At 37.5% G+C, this 16,210-nt stretch overlaps 1 protein-coding gene across 5 annotated transcripts in view; it reads right to left on the reverse strand.

Moving 5' to 3' along the window:
* The window catches only part of DENND4A (DENN domain containing 4A), a 133,137-nt gene that overhangs the window by 13,506 nt on the left and 103,421 nt on the right, over positions 1–16,210 (reverse strand). For all 5 annotated transcript variants that reach the window (XM_034938962.4, XM_003827976.7, XM_024925734.5 and 2 more), the window contains one exon: positions 3,806–3,995. In XM_034938962.4, the coding sequence (XP_034794853.1) occupies positions 3,806–3,995 (190 nt within the window). The remainder of the gene's footprint in view (positions 1–3,805; positions 3,996–16,210) is intronic.

Consider the following 16,210-nt stretch of genomic DNA (forward strand, 5'->3'; position numbering starts at 1 on the left):
CTTAAATACTTGAGAAGAATTCCCAATTATATTATTAAGAACAATAGGATATTAGTAAATATTAAAACAATAACAATGAAAAAGTAAGGGAAGTTTTGTGGTCAAATCAGTTGTCGACAGTGATTGTATCTTGTCAGTAAAAGTGGAGGTGATCTATGTTATACCTTCTCAACACATGTTTTTCTCTGTCATTACTACGTTTTATGAATGAGTACTGGTATTTTTTTTTTTTTTTTTTTTTTTGAGACAGAATCTCACTGTTGCCAGGCTGGAGTGCAGTAGCCTGATCTCGGCTAACTGCAACCTCCGCCTCCTGGGTTCAAGCAATTCTCCTGCCTCAGCCTCCCGAGTAGCTGGGACTACATGCGCACGCCACCACACCCAGCTAATTTTTTGTAGTTTTAGTACAGATGGGGTTTCACCATGTTGGCCAGGATGGTCTCGATCTCTTGACCTCATTATCTGTCCACTTCGGCCTCCCAAAGTGCTGGGATTACAGGCGTGAGCCACCGTGCCCAGCCGAGGACTGGTATTTTTATAAAGATAAAGATCAAAAGGCCAGGCATGGTGGCCCACGCCTGTAATCCCAGCACTTTGGGAGGCTGAGACAGGTGGATCAGGAGTTTGAGACCAGCCTGGGCAAAATGGTGAAAACCCTGTTTCTACAAAAAATACAAAAAAAGTAGCCAGGCATGTTACCGTGTGCCTGTAGTCCCAGCTACCTGGGAAGCTGAGGTGGGATGATCACCTGAACCCAGGAGGAGGAAGCTGCAGTGAGCTATGACTCTGCCACTGCACTCCAGCCTGAGTGATAGAGTGAGACTGTCTCAAAATAAATGATAAACAAAGGTTAAAAAAAAATAATGGTGTAAACTACCAGTCCACGAGAAATAAGAGGGGATGGGAAAACATGTTAAACACCACCACCGGGATGCAATCAGCATGATCCAGACTAAAGACTTGATTGCTTAGCAAATAAATAACAAGGAGGAAAAAAAAAAAAAAAGGTCCAGAACTATCACTGGTCCTACTCCCTACCATGTAGAGACACCCTAGAGAGGCAGAAAACGAGCTGAAATCTCACTGTCCTTTAAGATGCTTAGCACTGGTGGCAAATGCAGTTCTTCCCTTGATGCTTCTTCCCAAAAACCTTCTGTAATCCCTCTGCTACAGCTAGTTCAAAATTGCTTCCCCAAACTTTCTATTAGCCTTGAGTATCATTTATTTGAGCAGCCTACCTTTTGTATCTAACTAATCTACAGTATAGAATATTCATTTTAATAAATATGAATCAGGCTGTAAGTTTAGTGTTATTTGCTTAGACAATGAACTGTTCTTGTATGTTAAAAAAGAAAAGAAGGGAGTGGGGCTAATCACCTAATTTCTTCATAAATATACAGCAAGGGGGAAAAAAAGAGGGAGAGGAAGGGGAATAAAGACAAAAAAGAGTTAATAGACATATCAGCCAAATGCAAATGCTGGCCCTGTATGGACCCCAATGTGAAAAAACCATCTATAAAATGAGTTTTATAACCATGAAAATCTGAAACTAAATATTTGATATATATGATAAATATCACTTAAAAGTATGATGGTATTATGATTATGTTTTCAAAAAAACACTTCATAAAAGATACATACTATTTGAGCCCATAAAGTGTTCAAAAATTGCCGAGTTAATCTACGGTGTTAGAAGTTAATGTTTACCTGTAAAGAAAGAAGTGACTAGACATGGGCACAAGAGAGGGTTCCAGATGCTATGAATGTTGTTTCTTGAGCTGAGTGCTGATTACTCAGGTGTGCTGAATTTGTGAAAGTATTGACATTCATAAAAGTACAGCTGAGTGTGGTGGCTCAAGCCTGTAATCCCAGCACTTTGGGAAGCCAATGCTGGAGGATCACTTGAGCCCAGGAGTTTGAGACCAGCCTGTGCAACATAGTGAGACCCCATCTCTACAAAAAAATAGCCGGGTGTGCTGGTGCACGCCTGTAGTCCCAGCTACTTGGGATGCTGAGGCTTGAGCATGGGAGATCATGGTTGCAGTGAGCCATGACTATGCCACTGTACTCCAGCCTGAGCAACAGAGTGAGACCCTATCTTAAAAAAAAAAAAAAAAGGACACATTATATGTTACACTTAAATAGTTTAAAATAGATAACATAAAAGTCTTTTACTTTAGAGATACAGATTGAAGTTTATGAATAGAATTATACGTTGTCTGAGATTTGCTTGAAATAACTCATTGAGGAAGGAGAAAACGTTGGCAGCAGAGGAGAAAGGAACAGATAAAGTAAGATTGGTTATTGGTTGATAATTATTGAAGTTGGTGATGGATACATGGGGGTTCATAATGCTATTCCTTATACTTTTGCATGTTTGAAAATTTCCATAATAAAAGCTTTTTAAAAGAGCAAAGATAAAGTGAAAAACAAATCTTCTATTACATCCATCCTTCATACCATTAACCAGGATAACTTTCTATGGATCAAATATCTAAATCAGAGGTAAAATCCATATTTGTATGGCCCTGAGCTAAGAGTGTCTTTTACATTTAAAAAAGCTGTTAAAGAAACAAACAAAAAAGAATATGTGACAGAGGTGTATGTGGCCTGCAAAACCTAAAATATTTACTACATAATGCTTTACACAAAAAGTCTGCTGGCCCCAGAAAATATTAAGAAGGAAACCAGATAAGTATCAGAAGAAAACACTGGTGGATTCTTTTACATCTTAAGGAAAGAAAAACCTTTTCTAGCAACTCACAATCCAGAAGCAATAAGGGGAAAGACTGATACATTTGATGATATAAAATTTAAAACTTACATATGGCAAAAAAAAACCCCCAAAAAACAAACTTAGATAAACTACTTGCAACTTATATAAGCAACAAAGGATTAACTCCCTAATATAAAAAAAGCTACTAAAAACATTAAAAAAAAAAGGACCAACAATTAAACTGTAGGCAAAGGACAGTCCACAGAAGAAGAAATGCAAATGGTCCTTAAACAGATTCTCAACTTCATTTATAAGAGAAATAGAAATGAAAACTGAACTGAAATACATTCCTCACCTATCAGATGGTAAAAATCCAAGTGTGCCAACATATTTTGTTGACAAGGCTGTGGGGAAATAGGTATTCTCATATACTGGCAGTGGGAATGCAAAATAACCTGAGGAAGGGAACTTGGCAATAGCACTTCAAGGAAGAATTCTGAAGTATCTTCCAAAGACACACTGGTAAAAATATAACATATATGCATTATAGCATTAGAAAAACTGGAAACTTGACATCCATTAATAGGTAAGTGGCTAAAATAAATTATAATACATCCACACATGATGTATAACTATAATTTTGTACTATATAGCTGAAAAAAATGAATGGGGAACATTGCTATGTGATGATATAGAATGATCTTCAGAGTATATTAAGTGAAAAAATCAAGGGGTAGGAAACTATTGACAGTATGTTACCTTTGAGTAAGAAGACAGGGAAGTAATAAGAAAAAAAATATATATATATATACCTATACCTATATTTTTAAAAAAGCAACGATGGAAGGATAAACCAAAAATGAATAAAAATGGTTGCTTCTAGGGATAGGGAGAAAACAGGATGAGGGAGTGGGGATGAAAGTTATACTTTTGTGAAAGTGCCTTGGTTTTATTGTTTTGACTTTGGAACTATACAAATTGTTTACAAAATTAAAAAACAACATTAAATCATAAAGAAAAAAGTGAAAGTGTCACAATTCAAATGAAACTACAAATCAAATGCAGTATGACAGAACTGTTTGGACAAACCTTCCAAGGATGCAGAACTTTCCAGGCTTATTCGGCTGAGATCAATTCTCTTAGTCCCTGAAGTAGCACTGGTCTCTTGAGAGGAGATAGGTCCTTCCAACTCATGGCAGACATCTTCATCTGTTAAAGAGGTAGATTCAGAATCCTGGGCTCCCACTGAAGAAAGACTGGTACGATCAGAACTTTGATCCTAAGGACATAATTATAAGCTTAATTTCTTGTACATTTAAAGGTAATTAAAAAGTCACTTCTAAGGCAGAAAAAACACTTATCACCTAACTACCCAGATGATCAGCTGAACTAATATTACAACATCTAGAGAAAAAAACAAGCAATTTTACAAAGGCATGCTAATTTGGACAAATGTGCTGCAGTTCAATTTTTAGGAAATCATTTTTTAGTTACAGCGAAGTATATACTAGTTAGTAAGGTAACCTCGTTGACTTTTAATTTCCATTTATTGATAATTTTCCTCTCTGACAAGGTATCACCCAAACATGAAACCACTAGAATTACGTTTTATTCTTTTCCACAATTCCAAGGTTTCAAAGACATATATATTTCTACTTTTCATTTTTGAGAACACTGAAGTTAAATCTTTTTCTGGTTATATTAAAAATACATGAGAAAATCTGGTAGCTGTAGATTTTTATACAAAAAAAATTTAATACCTGTAATTCCACCTTGGAACCCATAAAGGATGAAAATATTTTACTACATAAAAATGTTATGTGTGTGCATATTGTTATTTTTAATCATATAGGGCAAAAAATTTTTTTTGAGACAGGGTCCACTCTGCTTTCCAGGCTGGAGTACAGTGGGCAATCTCAGCTCACTGCAGCCTCTGCCTCCCAGGCTCAAGCAATCCTCCTTTCTCAGCCTCCCGAGTGGCTGGGATTACAGGTGTGCACCACCGTGCCTGGCTAATTTTTGTATTGTTGGTAGAGACAGGGTTTAGCTATGCTGGCCAGGCTAGTCTTTACTCCTGACCTCAAGTGATCCACCTGCCTTGGCCTCCCAAAGTGCTGGGATTACACGCCTGAGCCACCATGCCTGGCCGGGCTTTAACATTTTTACATAGTAAAATATTTTCATCCTTTATGGGTTCCAAGGTCTGTATCTTGCTAATGAAGTAATTCTCCACTCCTAAATGAGAAAAAAAATTTTTAAATGTGCACTTAAATATCTAATCCATCTAGGATTATTATTTTTTTTGTTCAGTGAAGGGCAGGAATCTTTTCCTCAAGTGGATACCTAAGTGTACCAACACATTTATTTAATATTCTCATTTCCCACTGATGTTAAATGCTATTTTTTCATATCCCAAACTTCTATGTACACATACAGTTTTATTTCTGGACTTTTCTCCATTCCACTGGTCCATTTATCTGTTTTGCATTGATTAGCAAACTGTTTTAATTATAGTTTTAGCATTAGTTTTGTTAGTTTTGGTATTTTAGAGTGCAGCCTCTTATCTCTTTTTTTTTTTTTTCAAAGAATTTTGGTCTGAAGCCCAGGCTGGAGTGCAGTGGCATGATCTTGGCTCAGTGCAACCTCCGCCTCCTGGGTTCAAGTGATTCTCATGCCTCAGCCTCCCGAATAGCTGGGATTACAGGCGCCCGCCACCATGCCCGGCTAATTTTTGTATTTGTAGTAGAGACGGGGTTTCACCATGTTGGCCAGGGTGGTTTTGAATTCCTGACCTTAAGTGATCTGCCCGCCTCGGCCTCCCGAAGTGTTGGGATTACAGGCATGAGCCACAGCACCTGGCCTCATACTTTTCTTTTTCAAAATTTTCTTGATTATTCTCATGTATCTTCTCTATCAATTTTAAAGCAGCTAATTATGATTTGTATTATTTAGTCACCAGGTATTTGGTTTGCCTTTTTTTTCTTGTATTTTAATTAGACTACCCTGACTAATTTGGTTAGAACTGATACCTTTACAAGACTGAATCCATCAGTAAATTATGTCCTTCAGTAAAGTATTATAGTTTTATTCATGTAGGTATTATACACTTAAGTTTACTTCTAGACATTTCATGTTTGTATTCTAGTGAATTAGCTCATATTTTTCCATTACTTTTCTAACTGGCTATTGTCATATCCAGGAAAGCTGTTTTACAAATGTTTGTTGTTTCTAGCCACCTTACCAGTTCAAACAGTTTTTCAGTGGTAGTAGATAACCTCATTTATGAGAATATCAAGTTTTATTAAATTCTTTTACAACATTTTTATCTATCATTTTTTGTTTTGAGACAGTTTCACTATGTCACCCAGGCTGGAGTGCAGTGATGTGATCACAGCTCATAGCAGCCTCGACTCCTCAGGCTCAGGTGATCCTCCCACTTCAGCCTTCCAAGTAGCTGGGACTACAGGTGCACACCACCATGACTGGCTAATTTTTTGTATTTTTAGTAGAGACAGGGTTTCACCATGTTGCCCAGGCTGGTCTTGAACTCCTAGACTCAAGTGATATGCCTGCCTTGGCCTCCCAAAGTGCTGGGATTACAAGATGAGCCACCATACCCGGGCTTTATCTCTTACTTCTTTTCCTTGCCTTCTGGTATTGTTAGAATCCAGAACGCTGTTGGGTGGCACAGGTGTTCAGCATGCTTCCTTCCCTTGATCCTGACTTTATGATTTTATTATTATTTTGAGACAGAGTCTAGCTCTGTCACCCGGGCTGGGGTGCAGTGGCCCCATCTCAGCTCACTGCAACCTCCGCCCTCCACTTCCCAGGTTCAAGTGATTCTCCTGCCTCAGCCTCCCGGGTAGCTGGGACTACAGGCACGTGCCACCACGCCCAGCTAATTTTTTGTATTTTTAGTAGAGATGGGGTTTCACCATATTAGCCAGGATGGTCTCCATCTCCTGACCTTGTGATCCGCCCGCCTCGGCCTCCCAAAGTGCTGGGATTACAGGTGTGAGCCACCACACCTGGCCCGATCCTGACTTTAAAAGAAATAATTATAATATTTCAGTTAGGAATGGTGTTTGCTATAGTTTTCTGATACTCTATCAAGTTAACTAAATGTTCTTCTATTTCATCTTTTTTTCATTTTATTTTTTATGATATTAAAAACTTTTTTTTGAGGTAGGGTTTTGCTCTGTCATCCAGGCTGGAGGACAGTGGCACAATCACAGCTCACTGCAACCTCCACCTCCAGAGCTCAAGCAATCTTCCCACATCAGCCTCCCAAGCAGCTGGGACCACAGGCATGCACCACCACACCTGGCTAATTTTTTTTTTTTTTTAGAGATGGGGTTTTGCCATGTTACCCAGGCTAGTCTTGAACTCAGACCCTCCCTTGAATGACAGAGCTCAATGTCAGCATGTCTGTAAGCAGGCCACCCTTTAGAGTGCCTGGATGGGGAATTGGAAGAGAATGTACAGGGCGACCAAACAAAGGAAGGTTTTACTTTGGTTGGTGGGTACTTCAGTATATTTTAAGTAGAGTGGGGCTTCCTTAAAAAAAACTCTGGGCTAATAATGAAATTTTGGAATTACTTTTAACCCTACTTTCTTTCTCATCTCAATGCCTGTCCTTGGTATCTCTCCTTCACTCTTAGTACTTACAGATTTCATACCTTTGTGAGCTGGAGTATTTCATTTTCACAACTACTCCTGTAAGAGGAAAAACAACGCCTAGCCTAACTATTCCTTAAGTAGTCTTTTAATTTAATTACCTGGCTGTGTAATTTTATACTTCTGCCTGCTCACCTGGGCTTCATTCACAAGAACAGTTCTCATCTTGGTAGCTGATCTCTCTTATGACTACTTTGGAGGCTATACTTTCTGTATTCAGGCATTTTCATCAATCCAGTTTCATTTGCTTTCTCATTTTCAGAAAGGTATGAAAATTTCTCATCTCCTGATGGCATACTTTTCTTCTTTCATTGCTTTGATGGATTTATTATATTCTCCTATTTTTCTGTCACTTTAATGGGATTTTGAGGAGGGAATACAGATATGTATTTTAACATCCTGAACCAGAAGTCTTGTTGCTGTTTATGCATACAAGAATTACTTAGTATAAAAAATAAGACGAATAGTTGAATTTTTCTAATTAAAATACAGATTATGCATGTTTGAGTAGATTATAAAAAAGAATGATTTTACATTGAGAGACATTAAATTCTTTATACACAAAAAAATTAATGAGACTAAATTTCACTGAGTATAGCAACAATAACCATTTATTTAGTGCCTTCAATGAAGGCACTGTACAGACCTACCTTGGAGGTATGGCAGGTTCAGTTCCAGACCACCTCAACAAAACAAATGTCGCAATAAAGCAAACCACAAATTTATTTCCCAGTGCATATAAAAGTTGTTTACATTACACTGAAGTCTACTGTACAACAGCATTATGTCTAAAAAATGCACATAAATTTTAAAATACCTTATTACTAAAAATTGCTAACAATCATGTGAACCTTCAGCAAGTGGTAATCTTTTTGCTGGTTGAGGGTTTTGCCTGGATATTGATGGCTGGTGACTGAACAGGGTGGTGGCTGCTGAAGGTTGAGTGGCTGTGGTAAAAAAGAGGATAATAATGAAGTTTGCTTCATTGACTCTTCCTTTCAAGAAAGATTTCTCTGTAGCATGTGATGCTGTCTGACAACTTTCTTTGCTCATCCATTAGAAGCAACTCCTCATCCCTTCAAGTTTTATTATTTGATTGCAGCAATTAAGTCACATCTTCAAGGCTCCACTTCTAATTCTAGGGGTTTTTGCTATTTTCACCATATCTGCATAATTCCTCCACTGAAGTCTTGAACCCTTCAAAATCATCCTTGAGAATTGGAATCTATTTCTTCCAAACTCCAGTTAATGTTGCCATTTTGATCTCCTCCTGTGAATTATGAATGCCATTAATTGCATCTAGAAGAGAATCCTTTCCAGAAGGCTTTCAATTTATTTTGCCCAGATCCATCACAGGAATCACCACCTATTATGGCTATAACTTTATGAAATGTATTTCTTAAATACTAAGTTAAAAGTAAAAGCGACTCCTTGATCCATGGGCTGCAGAATGAATACTAGCATGAAAACAATAAATCTCCTTGACATTTCTTTTTTCATCATTCAACTTGACTCCTTGACATTTCATTTTTTTGTTTTTTTTTTGAGATGGGGGTATAATTCTGTCAGCCAGGCTGGAGTACAGACAGTCATCTCAGCCCAATGCAACCTCCGCTTCCCAGATTCAAGCGATTCTCCCACCTCCGCTTCCTGAGTAGCTGGGACCACAGGCATGTGCCACCACACCCAGCTAATTTTTTGTAGAGACAGGGTTTTGCCATGTTGCCCAGACTGGTCTCAAATTTCTGAGCTCAAGGGATCCGCCTGCCTCAGCCTTCCAAAGCGTTGGGATTACACGTGTGAGCCACTGCACCTGGCAACTGCTTTTCTATTGGAGCTCTTGCATGACTAGGTGCATTGTCAATGAGCAGTAATATTTTGAAATAAATATATTTTTTCTGAGCAGTAGGTCTCAACAATGGGTTTAAAACATTCAGTAAACCATGCCGTAAACAGATGTGCTGTCATCCAGGTTTTTTGTTCCATTTACAGAGCACAGGCAGAGAGTAGCTTTAGCAAATTCTAGGATTTTCAGAATGGTAGATGAGCATTGGCTTAATTTAACATCACCAGCTACACTACCCCCTAACAAGAGAGTAAGCCTGTCCTTTGAAGCCTGGAAGCCGGACACTGACTTTTCCTCTCTCTCCATCAAAGTCCTAGATGGGCATCTTCTTCCAATACAGGGCTGTTTGATCTGCATTGAAAATCTGTTGTTTAGTACAGCCACCTTCATCAGTGACCTTACATAGGTCTCGGGGATAATTAGCTACATCTTCTATATTAGCACTTGCTGCTTCATCCTGCACTCTTATGTTATACAGACAGCTTCTTTCTTTAAACCTCATGAGCCAACCTCTGCTGGCTTCAAACTTTTCTTCTGCAGCTTCCTCAGCTTTCTCAGCCTTCATAAAACTGAAGAGAGTTAGTTAGGGCCTTGCTCTGGATTAGGCTTTAGCTTAAGGGAATATTGTGGCTGATGTGATCTATCCAGACCACTCAAACTTTCTCCTTTTTGGCAATAACACTGTTTTGCTCTCCTATCACTCATGTCACTTTTAATTTCCTTCAAGAACGTTCCCTTTGCATTCACAACTTGGCTGTTTGGTGCAGGAGACCTCACTTTTGGCCTTTCTTGGCTTTTGACATACCTTCCTCATTAAGCTTAATCATTTCTAGCTTTTGATTTAAAGTGAAAAATGTGTGACTCGTCCTTTCATGTGAACACTTTAGAAGCCACTGTAGGGTTATTAATTGGCCTAATTTCAATACTGTTGTGTCTCAAGGAACAAGAAGGCCTGAGGAGAGGGAGAGAGTCAGGAGAATGGCCATTTGGTGGACAGTCAGAAATTACACAACATTTATCGATGAAGTTTACCATCTTATATGGGAACAGTTCATGGTGTCTCAAAACTATTACAATAATAACATCAAGGATCATGGATCACAAGTCACCATAACAGATATAATAACGAAAAAGTTTGAAATATTGCAAGAATTACCAAAATGTGACACAGAGACATGAAGTAAGCACACGCTGTTGGAAAATGATACCAATTGACTTGCTCAACACAGGTTTGCCACAAACCTTCAATTTGTAAAAAGCATGACATTTGTGTAGAGCAGTAAAGCAAGTGCAATAAAATGAGACCTGCCTACGCTAGGCTTTAAAAATATTATTTATTTTAATCTTTAGGTGGGATCTTTCTGATATTAGTGATTGTGTTCTCTTTTTCTAGATCAGTCTAGCCAGCAGTGTGTCAATTTTGTTCTTTTTAAAGAATCAGCTTTTGGTTTTATTGATATTCTTATGCTTTCCATCTTTTCAGTTTTACTGATTTTTGCTCCATGTTTATTACTTCCTTCTTCCTACTTTGAGCTTACTTTGTTCTTTTTTTCTAGTTTAAGGTAGAACCATAAATCATTAATTTTAAATCACTTCTAACTACAGCACTTAAAGCTATGAGTTAACCTCTAAGCACCTCTTAGTTGTATCCCACAAATTTTGATATATTTTTGTTCATTCCACTCAAACATTATTCTAATTTCCTTTATGATTTTATCTTTGATTCAAATTATTTGAAAGTGTGTTCAGGTTTTTCTTGATCTCTTATTCTTAGTGATTTGTAATTGAATTCTATTGTGGTCAGAAAATATGCTTGATTTAAAAGAAACCTTATTGGGGCTTAATTTTCATGTCATAACATTCACTCATATTAAGTCTACAATTCAATAATCTTTGTAGTAAATTTACCAACTTTTAGAACGTTTCTAATTTTAGAAAATTTTTACCACCCCAGTAAGATACCTCATGCCCATTTACAGTTAATCTCCATTTCCTTCCTAACACCAGGCAACCACTAATATACTGTGTCTACAGATTTGCCTTTTCTGGACATTTCATATCAATGGATTCATACAATATTTGGTCTTTTAAAATCTGGCTTAATCCACTTAAAATAAACATGTATTTGAGGTTCACCAATTTTTAAGGCATGTATCAGTATTTCGTTCTTTTGTATTGCTCAATTACATTCCACTGTATAACACACTTTACCTATTTTCCAGTTGACGGAAGGAAATTTGGGTTGTTTCCACTTTTTGGCTTTTATGAACAATGTTATGATTATTCACATAAAATCTTTGTGTAGGCTATGTTTTCATTTCTCTTAGGTAGATTATTTAGAGTGGAACTGCTGGGTCATATGTTAAATTAATGCTTAGCTTTTAAAGAAGCTGCCAAATTATTTTCCAAAGTGGCTGTACCATTTTACATTCCCACCAAAAAAGTATGAGGGTTCCCATTTCTCCACATCCCCTCCACTTGTCATCATCTTTTGGATTATAGCCATTCCTCTAGTGAGTGTGAAATGCGATTTCACTGTGGCTCCAAATGCAATTAATGCCTAATAACTAATTATGTTGAACATGTTTCATGTGCTTTTCGTCCATTAATATCTCTTCTTTGGTGAAATATCTATTTAGATCTATTTTTAACTTGGGTTGTTTATCTTATCATTGAGCTGTGTGAGTTGTTTGTATATTATGGATTCAAGTCCTTTACTAAATACAGAATTTGCGTATCTTTTCCCCAGTCTGTGGCTTTTCATTTTCTTACATTTTCATTTTTGGATCACAAAAGTCTTCAATTTTGATAATGCCTAACATCAATTTTTCCTTTTATAGACTGTTTCTGGTATCATACCTAAGAATTCTTGGCTTAATTCAAGGTCTTAAAAGATTTTCTTCCAATTTTTTTTTTTTTTTTTTGAGACAGAGTTTTGCTCTTGTTGCCGAAGCTGGCGTGCAATGGCGCGATCTTGGCTCACCGCAATCTCCGCCTCCCGGCTTCAAGCGATTCTCCTACCTCAGCCTCCCAAGTAGCTGGGATTACAGGCATGCACCACCATGCCTGGCTAATCTTTCGTATTTTTAGTAGAAACGGGGGTTTCACCATGTTAGCCAGGCTGGTCTCAAACTCCTGACCTCAGGGGATCTGCCCGCCTCAGCCTCCCAAAGTTCTCAGATTACAGGCATGAGCCACCACGCCCGGCCCACAATTTTTTTTTTTTTTTGAGACCGAGTCTCACTCTGTCGCCTAGGCCAGAGTGCAGTGGCGCAATCTCAGCTCACCGCAAGCTCCCCCTCCCGGGGTCACGCCATTTCCCTGCCTCAGCCTCCCGAGTAGCTGGGACTACAGGTGCCTGCCACCGTGCCCGGCTAATTTTTTGTATTTTTAGTAGACACGGGGTTTCACTATGTTAGCCAGGATGGTCTAGATCTCCTGACCTCGTGATTCGCCTGCCTTGGCCTCCCAAAGTGTTGGGATTACAGGCGTGAGCCACCGCCAGCCCACAATTTTTATAGTGTTAGCTCTTACATTTAGACATCTTATCCATTTTGTGTTAATGCTTGTATATAAGTTGTCTACATTCACCTACAGTCATCCCTCAGTATCCACAGGGGGTTGGTATTTGCATATAACCTATGCGCATCCTCCTGTACAAGTTAAATCATCTCTAGGTTACTTATAATACCTAATACAATGTAAATGCTATGTAAATAGTTCTTATACTGTATTATTTGTATTTATGTAATATTTTCAATCTGTGGTTGGTTGAATCCATGGAAGCAGAACTTGCAGATACAGAAGTCTGACTGTATTTGCATGCAGATATCCAATTATCTCAGCACCATTTTTTGACAAAAACTATCATTTCCCCATTGAATTGCCTTGGCATCTTTATTGAAATTTAAATAACCATAAACATAAGTTTATTTCTGGAGTCTAAATTTTATTCTCTCATCTATTCATCTCTGTTTATGCTAGCAGCACAGTCTTGATAGCTGTAGCTTTGTAGTAAATTTTGAAATTGGGAAGTGTGAGTCCTCCAACTTTTTCTTTTTCCAAATTGTTTTGGCTATGCTGGGTCCTTCTATTTTCTATATTAATTTTAGGATCAGCTTGTCAAATTCTACAAAATCCTGCTAGAATTTTGATAGGTGCAATTTTGATATACATTTAGATGCCAATGTAGGGAGGGTTGCAGCTTAACAATACCGAGTCTTCAATTCCATGAACATGGCATGTCTCTCCATTTATTTAAATCTCTTTTAAAATCCCTCAGTAATGTTCTGTAACTCTTTACAATGTACTTTGATTTGGATCCTTTTCAATTGACTGAGGTTTTTTAAATAGCCAAACATAGTTTATCTTGATGACTGTACTGTATACACTTGAAAATAATGTGTATTCTGTAGTTGCTGAGTGTATATTCTATAAATGTCAATTATATAAAAGTAGCTGATTGTGTTGCTGAGATTTGTCTTGACCAATTTTTGTTACCTCTTCTATCAACTGAGCGTTTTAAAATTTCCTACTCAGATTTAGAACTCCCCTTAATTCTACCAATTGTGTCATTGTTTTGAGGCTCTGTGATTTAGTGAATATACATGGATAATTATTGTGTCTTCCTGATGAACTGTTTCTTATAATCAATATTTTTCAGAGACAGAGTCTTGCTATGCTGCCCTGGTTGGCCTAGAACTCCTGGACTCAAGCAATCCAGACCTCCCACCTCAACCTCCTGAGTAGCTGGAACTACAGGAACACACAATAACATCCAACTCCTCATCATTATGAGATCAGTCTGTTGCTCAGGTTGGAGTGCAGTGGCACAATCATAGCTCACTACAGCCTTGAACTTCTGGGTTCAAGCAACACACCTGCCTTAGCCTCCTGAGTAGCTAGGACTACATAGGTATGTGCCACCATGGCCAGCTAGTTAAAATTAAAAAAAAAAAAAAATTGTACGACAGGGTCTTGCTATGTTGCCCACGCTGGTTTCAAACTCCTGGCTTCAAGCAATCCTCCTGGCTTGGCCTTCCAGAGAGCTGGGATTACAAGCATGAGCCACCATGCCTAGCCAAAGTCTGCCTTTTAATTGAGGTGTTTAGATTGTTATCATTTAATTATTCATATGGTTAGATCTAGTCTATTTCTCTGTTCCCCCTTTCTTGGCCTCTTTAAGATTTCCTGTTCTCTGTAAGACTATTTGAATATTTTTATTGGCTTTTTGGCTACATCTCACTGTATTTTTTAACTCAGTGCTCCAGGGATTACAATATACATATCTAATCATTTAAAGTCTACTTGGAGTTAGTTTTATATCATTTCATATTTAATAATATAACTATAATGAAGGTCTGTGGGGTAAGTTCCTTTACTACTGATGTTCACTACTGTCAAACATCTATGCATATTTAAAATTCCATGAGATAAGGTTACTATTTTTGTTTTGGACAATTATAGGTTTTTCTTTTCTTTTTTTTCAGTTTAGGAGGCAAAAAAGTAATCTTTTCTAATAACCAGCTATTTACCATTTATTTTGCATTTATTTTATTCCTGAAGATGCAGGTTTCTCTTTGGTATCATTTTTCTTCAGTTTAAATAACTTCCTTCAGCATATCTCATAGAGCAATCCCATTGCTCATGAATTCTTTTATCTGAAAATGTCTTTATTTCACCTTCACCCATGAAGAATATTTTCACTGGATATAGAATTCTGAGTTGACAGGTCTTTTCTTTCAATGCGTTAAAGGCACCATTCCACTAAATTCTTCCAAGGATTGTGATGAAAAGTGCATGGGTACATTCAAATCTTTATGGCTCCGTAGGTAATGAATAATTTTTTGTTAACAGCTTTCAGTGTATTTTAATTTTTTTTAGCAGCCGTTTTCTTGTTAGCAGGTGAATATCTCTGATTTTTAGCAGTTTACTTTTGATGTGTGCAAGTGTGGTTTTGAGTTTATTCTGTCTGTAATTTGCTGAGTCTCTTGTATCTATAAATCTGTATCTTTTACCAATTTTGGAGGTTTCAGCCATTATTTTTTCAAATCTTCAAATATCTTTTCTAACAGAATCTCTCTCTTCAGTTCTTCTGGAACTCCAGTTATCCATATTTCATTTGTTCCTTTTGATATTGTCACACAAGTCCCTGAGGCTGTTTATTTTTATAAAAATCTTTTCTTGCTTCTTCTAATTTCTATTACTGTATCTTTAAGTTTACTTTTCATTGTCATCTCCATTCTGTTATTTAACCCATTTGATCAGTTTATATTGGATATTATATATTTCAGTTATAAAATTTGTTTTAATACATTCTATTTCTTGCTAGAATTTATTTTAATTTATTTCAAATGTGTTTTCCTTTACCTAAAGGAACCAGTTATGGAAGCTGCTTTAAAGTTTTTCCCTGATACTTCCAACATCTGAGTCATTCTGGAGTTGTCTTTTCCTTGAGAACTGGTCACATTTTCCTGGTCCTTTATACCAAGTAATTTTGGATTTTATCTTGGACACTGAATATTATGTTATGTAGCCTGGGTACTGTTATAATACTTCCGAGATTGTTGATGCTCTTGTTTCAGCAGGCAAACACTTGAGTTATATTCAGACTGTAATTTGTGTTTTACTTTTTGTAGGCAGTGAACTTGCAGTTCAGTTACTTAAGCCTTTTCTATTCCAGTTTGCATCTGTCCCATGACTGTGCAGGTCAAGGGGTAGGGTGAAACTTGTATGGGATTCCCCTCAAACTTTCTGCACAAAGAGGCCTCTTTCTCAGGCTTCTCTGTTCAGGAAATATGGGGTTTCTCTTGAAGTTTATCTGCCAGAGGTGCCATGCCATGATGTGACTGCCCTTGGGGCAAAGATGCATGAGGAAAGAAAACGATAAACTCATTTCTGTGTTGGTCTCTCCCCAGAAACTGCCTGCTTTTATTTATTTTTCAGAGTCCTTAGTTGTTTTTTATATTTTG

Source organism: Pan paniscus, chromosome 16, assembly GCF_029289425.2.
Source record: "Pan paniscus chromosome 16, NHGRI_mPanPan1-v2.0_pri, whole genome shotgun sequence".
Taxonomy (NCBI): domain Eukaryota; kingdom Metazoa; phylum Chordata; class Mammalia; order Primates; family Hominidae; genus Pan; species Pan paniscus.